Raw genomic sequence first — 17,430 nt, 5'->3', positions numbered from 1 at the left:
GGCTGCATCAAGATAGACGTGGCACAGGGAGTTCATTGATTGAGTTTGAGCCTCTAAATGAGTTATTTTTTTTAAATATTCTTTTAAAAATTGTATTAAAGTGCTTCAATTTTTAAATTTTTTTTAATGTTTCTATTATAACCAACTAATCTGGGCGGGCTTTTGTATTTTTACATTGTTGTGTATGCGTCTTACTCCAGACCTCTGGCCCAGTGAATGACATCAATGAGGAATAACAACATTCAGTTTCTGAAAAACTTTATTTATCTCAAAAAGTACAACCCAGAGAATTGTGTTTCAATCAAAGAACACAAAGTGGGACCTCACTGCCTCCATAAACTTTGGGTCTGCGTGCTCCAACCAGAGTAAACAGCAATCAGCAGACATTGTGAAGCTCATTATGATGACGAAAGGAAAACCAAAGAAACTGTGATTACAGCTTTCTTTCTCATTATGCACTGTCATAATCTTGATGATTCCATTGCCCTCTTAAATACAAATGAAAGCCAAAATGCTGGATACATAATTATAACCTATCGCTTACCAACACATTCCCATTTCTAAAACATCCACTTTGCACCTTAAAAACAAAGGGTTCCATTAATTCTTGTCCTCACAAAAACAGCTGAACTTGCAACTTAATACTGGGAGAGAAACCTTTCTCCATTACCTTAAAAACACATCACAATGCTTTTTGGATGTAATACCAGGGATACGCATAAAATTCTTACGTCTCATTCCCTTTTATTCTTCAAACTGAAAATAAATTTAAGATGTAGTTCACTGAACATACAGGATGACCAGATATTTCAGTGATTTCTTTCTTAAACTTGAATATGTGAATGAACAAAGCCTTTCTGTCACAACTGTAACAGAAATCTCTCAAACCATAATTACTGTCTGGATTGAGGAATTGTTTATAGCGGATACGAATTATAATCATGTGGCAGGAAGCGAAAATAGTGATAAGTTATGGCTGAGAACTGGATCCTTATATCAGGAACACCTGCTTGCAAGTTTCTTTGTGCAACTACAACTTATTGCGTGCTGGAGTTGTGCAAGGGAACTTGAGAGAAGGGTTTCTGGACTCTAAGGCTCAGCTTCATCAACATTTCACTTTAAGCTGTGTCATACTGTGCTTGTAGTCGGGTTCTGTGCATCACCTACAACTGCAGACATCAGCACATTAGTTCTCATGAGGGAAGTTAGAATTATTCGACCAGGGATCAGAACTTCGCCTTCCAGGGGTGGGTCTCCAAATATTGTCGAGGTTCTTCCAGGGATCAAACATCCGCCCAAGGTCTTCTATTAGGTCAGGTGTTGGGTTTTCTCCTCCTATAAGATCAACGCTTGCCATTGAGTTGTTGCTTGCTGGAGTGTTGAAGGTCAGGCTGTTGTCTCGACAGGTGGACCAAATTGGGTTGCTGAAAGGAGTGGTGGACCAAAGGCTGTTGCTGGAGTTACCCAAAAGGATCGACTAAAGTGATGAGGAAACAAATACATTTTAAATCGTTATGGATACCAAATCAGACTGGTTACAGGAGCAAGGAAACGTTAATCCACAACTAAGAAAGAGTGCATGATAAAATACAAAAAAATGTGGAATATACAGACGAGCAGCTATTTATTATTCAGTCACAAGCAGCTGAGAAAATTCCAAGGCATCCCTAAGGTTCCAAGCTTAATATTCAGGCTCTGTGCTCCAACTTTCTTAAAGGAAGCTTGTGGTACTACAACCAGCACACCATTTCACCAGACCTTTTTCCCCTATATCCAAATGTCCACGTGAAGGCAGTGCTGACCCACTTTTTTTTTTGAAGTGGTAGTCAATGCAATTAAAATACACCCACTGTGCTGTTGGGTGGATAGATTTCAGGGTTTCACAGCAAAAGAGGAATTGTGATTTATTTCCAAGCCAGCAAGGTGTGTGACTTGGGAGTGGGGATCTTGTGGATGGTGACATTCCCCATGTGCTTGCTGCCTCATGGCGGTAGAAATCATGGTTTCAAGAGGTGCCAATGAAGCCCTGCGAAGCTCTACATTGCATCTTGGAGAGGGTACACACTGCAGCTACAGTTTGTCAATGGAGGAGGAAGTGAATATTTGAGGACAACGAGATGCCAATCGCATGGGTTGCTTTGACCAGGATGGTGTGGAGCTTCTCATACATGAGACTATACTCATTCAAGTGGAGAGTCATTCACCATGGTCCTGACTTGTGCCTTCAGCCAGCAGAAAAGTACTGAAGGGTCAAGATGCAAGTCACCTGCCAGAGGACACCCAACCTCCGGCTTGTTGTTGAGCTACCTACCACTGTACTTTTCTAGTCAACAGCAATCCCCAGGGGTAAAGAAAAGCCACAATATCATGAAGAGGTAAATAGAAGTCTCACTTGTTGGGCTCAATGAATGCTTGCCATATTGAGATTTAATTGCAGAGCCCATTCAGTCTTTTCTATGAACCTCAAACCCAATGCATAAATACAAAATACACATCTTGTTCCCCACTCTTTAGACATCAGAAGTCAATTCCCCCAAGCCACTTAATTACAAACCTTAAGTAATAATACAATGCAATTGCTCAAAAACTTCCCTTTCCTTCTGTAAATGACTTATCAGTGAAATCCAACTGGAGCTCTCACTAACACTAAACATATCAACACTTATTGTTACTTCTTGTATGGTATTACTTACTGGAGTTGAATGGGTTGGAGAGACAGTACTAGTTGGCCAGCTATTGCGAGCATCATTTGATGTATCCCAAATTGATGGAGATGGAGAACTGTAATCAGGCCAATTATGGGCAACTTCCTGATTGATAAAGGTTGCTCTTGAGAGTACATGTGAGCTGAAGACCTCTGGAATAGAACAACAATGCACATCAACCATCTCTATTATTATAATGCACAGGAGAATGGAATGAAATTAGCTTAATTGGGACTCAAGGGCTGTTAACACCAAATATACAAGCAGCATTAGCACTCCCTAGACAATCTATCACTCTAACCACTGAAATATTATCACCGCCCTTACAGAAGTCAATTCAGTACACTTGATACATTTTAAGTCATCCCAAACTTACTGCTAGAACCAAGCTGAATACATAATATGAAGGTCTCTCAACTCAAGATCAGAGTTATGGAAACTTACATGTAAACAACAGCGATACAAAGACTGCCTGCAGTACTCCTACATGTAAATCTTCCCTTCTGATGCACTAAGGAACCAAGAGTATGGACACAGTGACAAATGAAGTGATTTGCATGTGGCTCTCTAATTTACAAATATAATCTGCATTTTACATCTGATAGTCCACATCCCTTTCATAAACATCAAGTGCCTTAAAGTAAAACATATTAAAAATACATAAGGTATTTAACATAGAATGAACCATAGAACCATACAGCACAAAACAGGCCCTTCGGCCCACCATGTTGTGCCGTCCATCAAACCACCCTCACACTATCCAACCCTTTTCTCCCGCATATCCCTCTCTCTCACATTCCTCCATATGCCTATCCAACAAACCCTTGAACCTGTCCAACGTATCTGCCTCCACCACCACCCCAGGCAGTGCATTCCATGCTTGTGGAATTCCAATGCTTCTCATATGTATCTCTTAATCTAGATGCTGGTGTTTATGCTCTATAGAGCCTGTTTTTTTTATTCTGTAACATCTAATGTTATCAACTACCCAACTGTATTTGCTCTATGGTGCCATTAGGATTTTGGATGATGTCACCAGGAAAGATGAGTGCAGTAAAAAAGGATATTGTTGTCATACACAAGGACCTCAAAATTCACACTGATTGTGGTTAAACTTCCCCAGCTCAAAAGACTCGTCTACATTTGCCATCGTGTTTGTATTTGGGGTGTAGGATCATTTCCCCAAAGCGGCATGGGCACACTTTCTCATAACCTGACACTGTCATTGGGTAATATCTGGATTCAAGCATCTTGGCACTCTTCTGTCTATGAGGACACCAGACATTCAGTTTTATCACCTGGTCTGAGTAATTAGGTCAGCAGCAAAATGCAGTAACAGTGAGTAACTCTCTCTCACTGGAGTGAAAAGACAATTTATTTAATCGCACTCCAGAGACCAGAGCTCATAGAATGCATTTACAATAAAGGCATTTCCTTTATTTTATAGGCTAAAAAGAATATTTGTATGCCATATCCCACAGTGTGGTTTCTGTAATTATTCTAACATATCTTGGTCAATGCCTGGGTTTGCGAGATGGGGGAAACCACCGGATGAGGCTGTACTGATAATCCAATTGATGTTTATAGTAATACTTCAAGTGGTACCTGGAGATGTGTCCACCTTGGCACTAGATTAATTAGATGGGGCCTTAAATTGCAAACTTATTTGATCTATGCTCTCGCTGTACCATGCTCAACTCTCAGCCTAGAATCACATTCCAGAGTGAAGTATGACCCACAACCTTTTGATTCAAAATCACAAAGCACAATTAAAAGAAAAAGAAAAAAAATCCATCAGGAAATCCATTCATTTGAGATTATATAGCATATTACCCAATGACTAAAGGTTACTAATATATTTTAATCTCTCTGGAAATGAGAGATGAAGGGGCCAGGCTGCAGATGGCAAGTAGCTTTCCCACATTAAGGTAAAACAATTAATAAACATAGACCACTCAGACTAGAAGGCAGGCAAACTAGGGCATCTCCATCTAACATTATTAGTAGTTGCATTTACTTTGCATAATATTAATATCCCCTATGGCTACACTGATTCTGTAAACAATTTGCATCAGACTTGCATGCTCAAAAACACATTCTCAAAGAATATCCAGAGACAGCATTCAAATTATGGTAATTTGAGAGACTAAGCTCACTCCCTGCACTGTTTTTTCTATAGATCCCTAATGGTATGCACATGCCTCATGCACCTCTTCCCCAATCCCTTCCAAACATTTCAGCTGAACCGTTATTACTTTATGAAAAGTGAGAAGTGATCATTTGGGCTGCACATTTAATCTGGAGCCACATAGCCTGAAAATGCATTGGCAAGAATCTGGCAGCAGGTCAAAAATGCTTTCAAGACAGCATTATAATCAATCAGACCAGACAATAGGTTAAGTTGACCTACAAATGTGCCTGTCTCCAATGATATTTGAATACAAGTTGAAATTAGAACTCAAACGGCCAAGTCTTTGGAGCCACTGTCGGTGTGAAAGTAAAACAGCATAAAATAACAAAGCCCCCAAGGCTGACGGTCCATATTCCAGAGCACAGAGACACAGCAATGAATGGATGTTTGATCATCAAGAATTCCCTCAATTTTAATATTGGTTGCTGTGGATTGGAAATCACCAAACATAACCTGGTTTATCAAGGAGGCACACAAGAGAACAGGGAATTATAAAGCAATTAAGTTTGACATCAAGATTTGCAAAATGCTAGAATTCATTAGGAGTGAATTAACTGGACAGTTAGAAAAACTGTATAATAAGCAGAGGCAACATCATAGAAGGGAAGTATCTGAATATCCACAAATATTTTGAAGGTGTGACTATCAAGATGGATATGAGGAAACCAATGGATTTAGCAAATGTATTTTCGAAAAGCATTTGATAAAATGACAATTAAGGCTCCTGATATTGTGGGTTATATATTGGCAAGGATTGGGCATTGTTAAACAACAGATAACAGCAAGAACATTTCTATGGATGGGTGGAGGAGGGGTGGCAGTAGTGGGCAGGGAAAAGCGTGCATAGAGGATGCATTCTCTTCAGCAGTAGTTTGGGGCAAGACGGCTCAAATTTACATCTAGGGAAATGGCCATTTCAAATATCTCATCCGTGATAAGGATGGCAACGTGGGTTAGGTAGAAAAGGCATGACAAAGTACCTGATATTGCTGGCAGGGGAATGTATTATTTCGGGAAAAGCAATCACCCTAAATTCTATTCGTCTTATTACCCACGTGAATTCTGACAGCTATCTTTGAACCAGGGTTCCAGTGCATTTTCATACTAATGAGTGACTATTTTCAGGGGAAAATTCAAGCTGCTTTACATTAATATCTGCTGATGAGGTTTATAATGCTCTGGTAATCATCAAATACACACTGAACCACAAGCAAATTGAAATACTTGATATTTTGACATCACATAGCACTGCCATTCTACACTGAGAATGCTGGTGATATAGTAATGGGACGGTGACCTGCTATATCATAGACAAATCATCAAAAGTCACTAATGTGTATGTGCTCGTATTCATTGACCATTATTCAAGGTGGACAGTGGTAAAGGAAAAAAACACACATACATGCAGATCAGAAACATTTTTAGAATATATTACTAAGACAGTTCTAACAAACAAAAGTTTGACCATGTTACCTCCAGTAAGATTGAAAGAATTACTTGGTCCAAAAGCTGAAAACGAGTTGGGAGGAGAGAACTCAGAAGTGCTGCTGGCACTAATACTGCATGGACTCAGCAAGTTGGAGCTGAAAGGCAAGGAAGAAATGCTGAACACTTTTATTTTTGCACCATGTATTGAGGACTTTGATGAGGAGTGCTAAACAGTTAATGGCTGTCTCTAGTCATTATAGTAAAATCTGCTCAGAAATATTGCTTCACGAAATTTTGCTACACAACATTCTTATCAAAAAAATTCAGCAAGTTTTAATTTTAAGCTGCCATTTGATGCTGTAATTGAAAGAAAGGGAGGCCAAACACAGAAAACAATCTTTTTCCAGTTCAATGCAAACTTAATTAGATAGATCATATCCCTTACCCGGTGTCTGACTCATCACTGTCAAAGGAAGCAACAATGGGACAATAAGGAATGTTGCCACACGCTTCTGTTTTGTTCAAGGGTGCTTTCATTGGACCAGTGCTACCTGCAAATATATAAAAACACTGCAAACTGAATATTTAATACAGAGTTTGGGCATGCTTACAATGAAGAGATGGGCACGTTTGTTCCTTGTGTACAGCTCTAATGTTTGGTAACATGAGGTTAATACCTGGACTTTTGTCATAGCCCGCAGCCACAGCAGCAAAAGTAGGGTTGCCATTTTTCCCAGGGAGAGATGCTGATTTTGCAATTTTGGATTTACCACCATTTGTTGGTTTAATACAATCACTGCAAAAGAAAGATGGGGAAGAAGAAAAAACAATAAACATTCAGAAAATCAAGACGTTGAAAAATACAGAGCATTACACAGGTGTAAAATTAGCTGCACCCAGTTCATTCATAAACATATACAAAATATGTATTTGCATGCAGAGAAACATGCAAATTATATAACCAGCTTCATATTTCTCTGCAATTGCACAGAAAGCTACTTTGAACATGCCTAACATATTCATCAGCCCTCAACCATCCCTAGATACACTGTGGTCTATACGATTTAGTATTCCAGATTATGATACTTGAAGGTTGCCAAATTTGATCCATGTATTGTTAGCCATGAAAAATGGAAAAACTTGTTCATGATCAAGATTGCTAATACAAAGGAAGATATTTGGACAAAGTATCAGGGGTCTGGCTTTCAGGAGAGGAAAGGGAAGCAAAAGAAATTACTATTAGCTAAGCAGCTAACAAGTTCATGTGCACGTTTAAAAACCTTTTTTAAAATTGGTCAAGCTCAGCTACAGGATGGGCTAGTTGGTGACTCAAGAACAAAATACGCCATCAGCAAAATAGCACAAATGAGCTGTTGAGAAAGTCATGGAGAGAAGAAAATAATAAAAAAAGGGCAACTGTCAATTCAAATAAATACAAGGGAATATACCAGTCTCATTCCACAGTTAATGTCCTCTTCCAGCTGAAAGCACATCTGTATTCAATACTTTCAAAACTGGATTATCAGCAAGTCTAATTTAAATCTTTATTTCTGCCAGTTCTACAAAATACAAACACAGTTTAAACATGCAAGAAGTGGGTCAACTTCTAATCTAACAAGCATCTCTCAAATTAATTTAACCTTATTGCCAGAGGGTCAAAATGACCTTGTTCAGGTCCCGTGATGGACCATTTTTAGTATATATATGTTGTACATGATGTTTTATAAGATTATGAAAGACTGACTTGGAAAGTTGAGTAGACATGCCCAAGTAAATTGAAAATTAAGAATGGTGAACTGAAATTTGAGGGAAGATATTAGTGTAAGAATCTAATTCAGCATTAGGTGGGCACAATTGACTATAAAGAACACTACCAACTAGGAATGATGATGATAAAACAAATGAAGGCAAGAAAGGCAAGGAAAGATGATGCAATACATGAATAATTTCAAACAAGAAAATGGAACAGAATAAAATCCAAGAGCTGCTTAAATTTGCATTTACCAGAAAATTCTTTAATTGTGTAGAATATCAATTTTGCAAAATGCACGTGCATTGGTGAAACCAAACGCAGACTAGGTGACCATTTCGCAGAACACCTGCGCTCTGTCCGTAACCGCAATCTGCATCTCCCCGTTGCCAGTCATTTCAACTCCCCCTCCCACACTATCACAGATACATCAGTCCTTGGCCTTCTCCACTGCCAGGAGAATTCCAAGCGCAAACTGGAGGAACAGCACCTCATTTTGTGTCTTGGAACCCTGCAGCCTAATGGCATGAACATTGAATTCTCCCACTAAGTAATCCCCACACACCCCCCCCCCCCAAACCATGCCTCTTCTTTCCTCCCCTTTCCCAGCCTCTCTTTTTTTCTCCTTACTTTTGACCCCATCCCCCGGTGGATCTGCCTATCACTCTCTCTTCCCCACATCTGCCTATCACCACCTTGTGCCCATCCCGCCCCCCCCCCCCCCCCCCCCCCTTTTGTCCACCTATCACTGCTCTGCTTTTCCATCCTATATATTGGCCTTCCTCTTTTCCCATCTTCAGTCCTGAAGAAGGGTCTTGACCCGAAACATTGACTGCCTGCTTTTCTCCACGGATGCTGCCTGGCCTGCTGAGTTCCTCCAGCAAAGTGTTTAACTTCTTTTGCAAATATAGGCTCTAGGCATACAGACAAATAAAACACTCAATAGATGGACTGAAATTATGAACAGATGATACCTATTGTTGACAATGCTACTGTAACTGGGAGCACGGAAAATTAAATTGTGGGACGATCCAGGTGGAGGAGATGGAGGTCCAGGCATAGGTGAGCTTTGTCTCTTCAAGAAAACATCAGCATTAAGGGTCTGGATGGAGAGCTGCTGAAGACTATCTGAACCTTTTAAAAACAAACAATAAGCAAATCTGTAAACTTAAAACATTTCATTTATTCATTAATAAACCACAATCCAGTCTTGTTACAAAACTTCTCCTTTAAATTCCATCTACTATACAGTAGGTAGGTTTTCAATTCAAAATGAAGCTCCAGAGTACAAAGATGAGCAAGTCACTTGCTTGCAAACAAATTACACGCTCCGTGGTTTCCACATAACAACACCCTTTCCTGTGGGATGGTTGCAAAATCACTACATGTTGAAACTTGAAAATAGAGGGATCAAATGATATTTTGATGAATTAAATGTAAAAAAGCTGCGCTAGCAAAACATTGTACAACAATAATGATTGACTTACTGCTAATAGACTTGGGAACAGGTACAATGTCCCATTCAGGTGGTGGAGAATCTTTCTCTCCCTCTGAACTGCTGCTATTTCCCATTTCTTGGCCAGAACCACTTGACAGAAACTTGACCAGCGGCGATGGTCTTCCATCTACTAGTTTACCAGGCACTAGAGAGAAATATTTTTTGATAATCATTAGCTTTTGACTTCAAAAAGCACAACTTCCTAATATGCATTTATAATTTAACAAACATGTAAAACCCTTACCTCTTTTTGGCATGTTCCTTAGTTTGGGGCAATTTGTCAAGTTTGTTGATGCTATTTTGGATGGAAAGGTTTTGCGTTGTTTGTTCTCTAATGGAGTAGTATATGGCAACTCTAGTGAACTAAACACAAAAACATCCAATCAATATTTAAGAAAATATACAACTTTTGTAACTATTTACATGACAGATGGGCTTTACCTTGATTTAATGTCATTCTGGGTTTCCTTTTTGATATTTCCTAGGGATTTCTTTCCTTTACACTTCAACATCTGAAACACATCTGCATCATCTTTCTCTTTGATAGATGACACTGTTTTCCCTTTTTTCTTATCTGAATCTGGAGACTAAATATGAAAAAAAAATTAGCCATCTTTTGTCTGCAATCTTTAGTCATGAATTTTAGCACAATTAATCCATCCCCATCACACATCAAGTTATCCACCAGAATTTTCATCTCATCAGCTGAAACCAGCTGAAGATGCTTAATTGTTTGCATCAGATCAAGCGGTTCATCTTTGATCTGCTAAAATAAAGAGTGGCTATTCACCCTAATCTCCCCCTTACTGCTCTTTTACCTCAGGGTTGTTTTCCTGCACCAACCCATCATCCTGATTTCCTCAATAATTAAAAACCTATCAATCTGGCTAGAATATACTCAAAATTAAGCCTCCACAGTCTCTTGTGTAATGAACTGCAAAGATTTACTATCCTCTGGGTGCAGAAATTTCTTCTCATTGCTGTCCTGAATGACTGAGTCCTTATTGCAAGACTGTGACCCTTGGTTTTAGACACCCCAGCCAGGGGAAAACAACTTCACATCTACCCTTTCAAATCTCATAAAGGTTTTGTATGTTTCAAGGTTAAGGTACATTTGTGATAGTCAGCATAACAGTGGCCTATTCCATTTAGTATGTGATAAGTTTACTCATCTTTGCCTCAAAATGCCTATCCTTTCACCAGCACTCTTCAGTGTAAGCACATGGAATGCAACTACAATCCATTTACCTTATCCAATGGAACCACCCAAATCCCCAAACGTTTCCTCTCAACTAGAATATGAAATGCACTGTTCAGAAAGTGATTGCTAAAGTGAGGCCACTGAACATGAATTAGATTAACACTTTGCTGAAAACGAGCCACTTCATGAGCCCAAGGCGAACACCATTTGCTGCTTCACTTCACCAGCCAACCCTTTCATACCTGTGCCCTTTGCTTTCTACCAAGATTGCAGTTTGAATCTGATGTCATCATTTCAATCCCGTTCCGTCTACTTGTGTCTCAAAACCATTAATTTGAAATAGCTTCTAATTTCCATAATAGGATTACGTCTGAAATATTAGTTTATTTATTTCTGTTTGATTTGCTGAACATTTCCAGCATTTCCTAAATTTTGTTTGAGCTCCAGAATTTTCAGGATGGGCTAACGTTGACTGACATGGCATCACACAAAGAAGGATCGGGGCACATCTTGCGAGGTGGGATGAGAGTGTCAAGGGGATGGAATTTGGTCAAGGGCTTGAAGATGAAGAGTTTGGTCTCCCACAGTTGAATTCTCAAAAAAAAATGTTACTTGATGATTAAGCAGTCCGAGTTAAAAAGAGTGAGGAAGAGGCAGATCCGCGTTAAACTAGCAGATATGTGGAAGCTATCTAGTATTACCAAGAAGCAATATCTCAACAGGGAAGAGAAAGCTTCAGTATAGATCCCTGGGTAAAATCTGTGGGGTCAGGGAGGGTAGTGGTGGCATGGGGGAGAAGCAATGATTGTTTGGAATACAAAAGAGGCATAGCATTAATACATTGGTTGTGTACGGATGAGGAAGACTGAAATGTTTACAGACAATTACTAGATGTGAATTATATGAGTCATCCGTATAAAGTGTCTTGAAAGACAACAGACAGGAGTTAGGGTATAATGAATCATGGTTACAGTGAAAAAGGATTTAACTTGCAACTTTGCCAAGTCTGGTGCTGTGAGAAACTGGAAACTCAAGTGAAGGAATTCAAACTAGTAGGGTCAATCACAGCATCTGACAAATTGAATGATCTTAAAGAGGAAAGGGAGGTGGGAGATTCGTAACTTGAGATTGCAACAGTCAACAGTGATTGTAGGCAAGTAGAAACAGGCCTTTACATGATTAGGGTGATAACTGGAAAGGCTTACTGTTTTCTTCTTCTCAAAAACAATTTCAAAAGGAGGCAGAATTAACCCAAACAGAAAATGCTGTAAATACTTGGGTTGAGTAGCATCTGTGGTTACTGCCCAAGAGCATTCAGCAATTCTGATGAGGAGTCGTTTTTTTTGGGAGTTTTTTTTGATTCAGAATTAACTCAACACATCTAGATCAACCCATTTGAAATATGGACATTTAATCCCCTCTTCCACTATACACAGAGTTTCAGCAAAGATTGGGAAAAGTTAAGTTTTAATGCATTTAGAAATCACGGTCTTTTATTGAAAAAAAAGACAACCAACCTCCTTGAGGGGTGATTCAACGTCTGGATTGGACGTTTCAGTGGTGGTGGATGAGCTGTCATCATTATCAGCATCTTTTAATTCATCCTCCAGTGGTTTTCCTTTTACCCGTTTGTCTTTCTCTTCACGTTTTTTCTGTGCTTTAGTTTTGCGCTGCAATTTTACTTTCCCTGTAAATCATGGCAAGAAACAGTTCGCAATGTCAGTGGAAAATTCAAAGGGTGAAGCCACGATGTATTCGCTTGGATTAATGACAGACATGCATGGACAAAAAGATTGGGTACGTAGACTTCTGTTGCCATACTGCACTGTTGTTGCAATGCGATTCAATTCCTTGTTGTGAACCAATGTTAGATCAAACATGTGGTGCTTTTCTACAATGTGTGGTTGGGGAAAAAAAAACAGACCAAAGCAAATTACAAAGTACAATCATATTTTGATGCCTTTCTTACAGCAGTCTTCACAGTATAAACTGACCATCCTAGGCAAGAATGATGTGGGTAACACTAGAGGGATGGCAGATTTTCATTTACAAAATAGACTAAATGAAAGTTCTATAGAAGAGGAGCCAGTCTTAACACGACATACATGGAGAAACCCAAAAATTTCCATTAGCTATTTGAAAAAAAAAAGCCAAGGTCTTTCACCTCAAATTCTTTTTCCCACCTCACTAATCAAGATTGATTCAAGAATACAAGCATTGGGAGGTGAATAACTAGCTTCTGGTAAGAGATTGGTTAGTAAAATATCATTTGTTTTGTTTAATCTAGTCCTGGAGAGGCCGTAAAAATAACTAATAAGACCCTGGTAAGTCCCTCTTTACATTATCCCAAAATACAAAGATTCCTCAAAGGTCAAACATTATATACCACTAATGAAGCTGTTTTAGATAAAAAGCAAGGAATTCAGGCTTACCTACAGAATAACAGACAGGTGTAAATGTATTAAAGAAACAGAATCAAGAAAGTAGTCAAGAGCTTGTATTTATTTGTACACAGGATGTGGACATTCCTGGCAATCCCAGCATTTATTGCCCATCCTTAACTGCCCATGAAATGAAGCTGTCGTTAAGAATCAACCTCAATGGTGGGTCACATACAAGCCGGAAAATGCAAGGACAGCAACTCTCCTTTGTTAAAGGTCACGTATCAGGAGGGTTTTTAATGAGCTTCCAGTAGTTGGCTCGTTACCAGAGACTAGCTTTTTTTCCAAATTCCAGATTTATAGTGTTAAATTCCCCAGCTGCTACGTGTCCTTTGCTTTAATGCTCCAGAATTCTGGCTGCTGGTCCAGTAATTTAACCACAATGCTACTATGTTTCTTTTAATTACTTGTTACTTCAAATATTTGTATTGTTACAGGCCAACAATTCAATTTTCATTATTACAGTCACCCGATGTATTTCAGCAATTAGAGTCATACAGCACAGAAACAGAACCTTCAGCCCAACTGGTCCTTGCCAACCAAGATGCCTACTTGAGCTAGTGCCATTTGCTTGTGCTTGGTCCATATCCCTCTAAACCTTTCCATGTATCTGTCCAAATGTTTTTTAAATGACGTAATTGTACCTGCCTCTACCACTTCCTCTGGCAGCTCATTCCATATACCCACCACCCTCTGTGTGAAAAACTTGCTCCTCGGGCCCCCTTTAAATCTTTTCCTTCTCACCAGTCCCAGCATTTTCTGCATCCTCTCTAGCTTAATCACACTCTTCCTATAGTATGGCCACCTGAATGGCACACAATATTCCAGGTGTAGTCTTACCAATGTCTTGTACAGTTGTTACATGATGTCTCAGCTCTTGTATTCAATGCCCCAACTGATGAAGGCAAGCGTGCCTTATGCTGTCTTCACCACCCTGTTGCCTCTTTCAGGAACAAATGTATTTGCATCCCTGGGTGTCTTACAATACTCTGCAGGTCATTGACATTCACTGTGCAAGTCCTGCCCTGATTTAAGCTCCTAGAATGCACCACTTCACACGTCTAAGTTAAATTCCATCTACCATTCCTTGGCCCACTTTCCCAGTGATCTAGGTCCTGTTTTAATCTTGGATAACCTTCTTCACTGTCCACTATATCACCAATTTAGGCATCACTCAAACTTACTAATCATGCCACCTACATTCTCATCCGAATCGTTAATACCGATGACAAACAACAGGGCTGATGCCTTTGCGATATCACTAGTCACAGGCCTCCAATCTGAGAAACAACCCTCCACTGTCACCCCCTTATTCCTTCCATCAAGCCAATTTTGTATTCAATAGGCTAGCTCACCCTGGATCACGTCATCTCACCTTCCAGACTAGCCTATCATGTTGGACTTTGGCAAAGGCCTTGCTAAAGTCCATGTAGATAAGGTCTACTGCCTTGCCCTCATCAAACCTCTTCAAAAGAAAAACTCAAATTTATGAGACATGATTTCCCATGCACAAAGCCATGCTACCAGCCTTTATATACCTCCATTCCCCATCAGCAAGGTCTTAAAGCCCCCTGCTTCTTTCTACAATGAAGATCCAACCAGTTCCCTTCCACCTCATCCGGCTGGCTGAACTTGTTCTTACCCTGACCAACTTCTCTTTCAACTCCTCTCACTTTCTACATATCATGGGCACCCACATGGGCCCCAGCTACATCTGTCTTTTCGTTGGCCATATGAAACAGTCCCTATTCCAAACCTTCTCTGGTATCACTCCCCAACTCTTTCTGTTACATTGATGACCACATTAGTGCTGCTTCCTGCACCCGTGCAGGACTCATCAATTTTATCACCTTTGCCACCAACTTCCACCCTGCTCTTAAAATTCATGTGGACCATTTCTGATACTTCTCTTCCTTTTCTAGATCTGTCTCTGTCTCAGGAGACAAACTATCCACTGATACTTACTATAAACCCAGACTCCCACAGCTACTTAGACTACACCTCTTCCCACCCTTTCTCTTGTAAGGATGCCATTCTTTTCTCCCAGTTTCTCTGTCTCCGCCGCATCTGCTCTCATGATGAGGTTTTCATATTCCACAATATCTAACATGTCCTCCTTTTTCAGGAAGTGTGGCTTTCCTTCTGCTGTGGCTGATGGGAGTCCAATCTCATCTCCTCTATTTCTTGTACTTCTGCTCTCATCCCATCTTCCCCCCTCCAGTCAGGAGAGGTATTCCCCAGTGCTCACCTTTCGTCCTATGAGCCTCCGCATTCAGTACATCATCCTTTGTCATTTCTGCCAGCTGCAACGAGATCCCATCAGCAGCCACATCTTCTCCTCCCTACCCCCCTCCACAGGGACCACTCCCTCCATGACTGCCTGGTCCACTCAACCCTCCACACCCATCGCTCCTTTACCCCGGCCCTCTCAGTAGATGCAACACTTGTCCTTACACCACCTCCCTCACCACCATCCAGGGACCTAAACAGCCCTTCCAGGCGAGGCAAAACTTCACATGCACCTCCTCCAACTTTGTCTACTGCATTTGGTGCTTCTGATGTGGCCTCCTCTGCACTGGCAAGACCAAGCGCAGACTGGGGACCGTTTTGCAGGGCACCTATGCTCAGTCAGCAACGGCCATCCTGAGCTCCCAGTTGCAGACCATTTCAACTCCCCCTTCCGTTCCCTCACTGGCCTGCCATTCTTGGCCTTGCCTACTGCCAGGATAAAGCCAAATGCAAACTGGAGGAACACCACCTTTTATTCCTGGGTAGCCTACAACCCAATGGCATGAATAGTGAATTTTCCAATTTTAAGTAACCCCCTTTTTCCCCTCCCCCCACAACCCCTCCTGATCCTTCTCCAGTCCTCCCATTTTTGTCCCCTTTCCCACACCCCCCGGCCTATCTTTGTCCCCATCCTGCTTCCATCCACCCACAGGTTAGCCCACCCCATCTGGTTCCAACTGTCATTCACCTCTCCCCTAATGGTTCCCATTCTCACCTCCTTTACTTATCAAAGTCTAGTACTGGTAGCCCTTTGTGTTCCTGCTTATCTCCCTCCAGCAACTGTCTCCCATCTTCACATTCCCCCCCCCCCCACCCCCCCTGCTCCATCTGTTTTTTACCTCCTTTTTCCACCTCCATCTATCATTCACCTGCCACTGTCTTCCAACTCCACCGCCCGCACCTGCCTGTCATCTTATACCCCTCCTCAGTCCACCAATCACCTTGGAATCCTTTCTTGCCACTCCCCTCCTCCTCTTCACACTGGCCATCTTGCTTCTCCACTCTCAGTCCTGATGCCGAAACATTGACAATTCCTTTCTTCCCTCAGATGCTGCTTGACCTGCTGATTTCTTCCAGATTGTTTGTTGCTCCAGATTCCAGCATCTGCAGTCTCATGTTTCCAATTAGTTCTTGCCTTTCCAAATGCTGATAAATCCTGTCTCTCAGAATCCCCTCCAGTAACTTTTCCACCACTGATGTTAGTATCACCAGCCTATACTGCCCTGCCTTGTCCTTGCAGCCCTTCTTAAATAAAGGCACAACATTAGCTGCCCTCCAGTCTTCCAGTACCTCACCCCATAGCTAACAAAGATATAAAAATCTCTGCCAGGACCCCAGCAATTTCTTTCCTTGCATGCTGCAACATCCTAGAATACACTTAGTCAGGCCCCAGGGATTTACCAACCTCTATGCACTTCAAGATCACCAACAGCTCTTTCATAATGTTGATGTTTCAGGACATTACTGTTCTCTTTCCTCAACTCGCCAGCTTCCATGACCTTCTCCACAGTAAATTCAGACACAAAATATTAATTTAAGATCTTACCCATCTCCCATGGCTCTACACACAAGTCAACCACACTGATTATTAAATGGGACCCATTCTCTCCCTGACTATCCTTTTGCTCTTAATATACTTATAGAATCTTTTAGGATTCACTTTTACCTTATCTGCCAAAAATATCTCATATCCTCTTTTTGCCCTCCTGATTTCCATAAGTGTACTCCTCCATCCCTTATACTCAAGGGATTCGCTTGATCCCAGCTACCTATACCTGATATATGCCTCCTTTTACCTGACCAGACCCTCAATATCCTTTGTCAATCAGGGTTCCCACCAACCTAGAATATAACAGAAGTTACAATATTACAGCCAGCCTAGAATACTACAAAGCTTGGAAAAGAAAACAAGTTGTCTTATGAGGGA

The 17,430-nt window shown here is 40.8% G+C and overlaps 1 protein-coding gene across 1 annotated transcript in view; it reads right to left on the bottom strand.

Moving 5' to 3' along the window:
* Positions 1-241: 241 nt before the first annotated feature.
* tmem131 (transmembrane protein 131) overlaps positions 242-17,430 on the bottom strand; it is a 144,994-nt gene continuing 127,805 nt past the window's right edge. Inside the window, exons 32-41 of the mRNA XM_052026299.1 lie at positions 12,291-12,460; positions 10,014-10,159; positions 9,817-9,935; positions 9,562-9,717; positions 9,049-9,208; positions 7,002-7,120; positions 6,770-6,875; positions 6,370-6,479; positions 2,694-2,857; positions 242-1,477 (exon numbers count right to left, since the gene is read on the bottom strand). Coding sequence (XP_051882259.1) covers positions 1,187-1,477; positions 2,694-2,857; positions 6,370-6,479; positions 6,770-6,875; positions 7,002-7,120; positions 9,049-9,208; positions 9,562-9,717; positions 9,817-9,935; positions 10,014-10,159; positions 12,291-12,460 — 1,541 coding nt within the window. The 3' untranslated portion in view covers positions 242-1,186. The remainder of the gene's footprint in view (positions 1,478-2,693; positions 2,858-6,369; positions 6,480-6,769; positions 6,876-7,001; positions 7,121-9,048; positions 9,209-9,561; positions 9,718-9,816; positions 9,936-10,013; positions 10,160-12,290; positions 12,461-17,430) is intronic.

This window comes from Pristis pectinata, chromosome 11, assembly GCF_009764475.1.
Source record: "Pristis pectinata isolate sPriPec2 chromosome 11, sPriPec2.1.pri, whole genome shotgun sequence".
Classification (NCBI taxonomy): domain Eukaryota; kingdom Metazoa; phylum Chordata; class Chondrichthyes; order Rhinopristiformes; family Pristidae; genus Pristis; species Pristis pectinata.
Note: the sequence above shows the minus strand (reverse complement) of the source record. Positions and strands in the feature narration are given on the sequence as shown.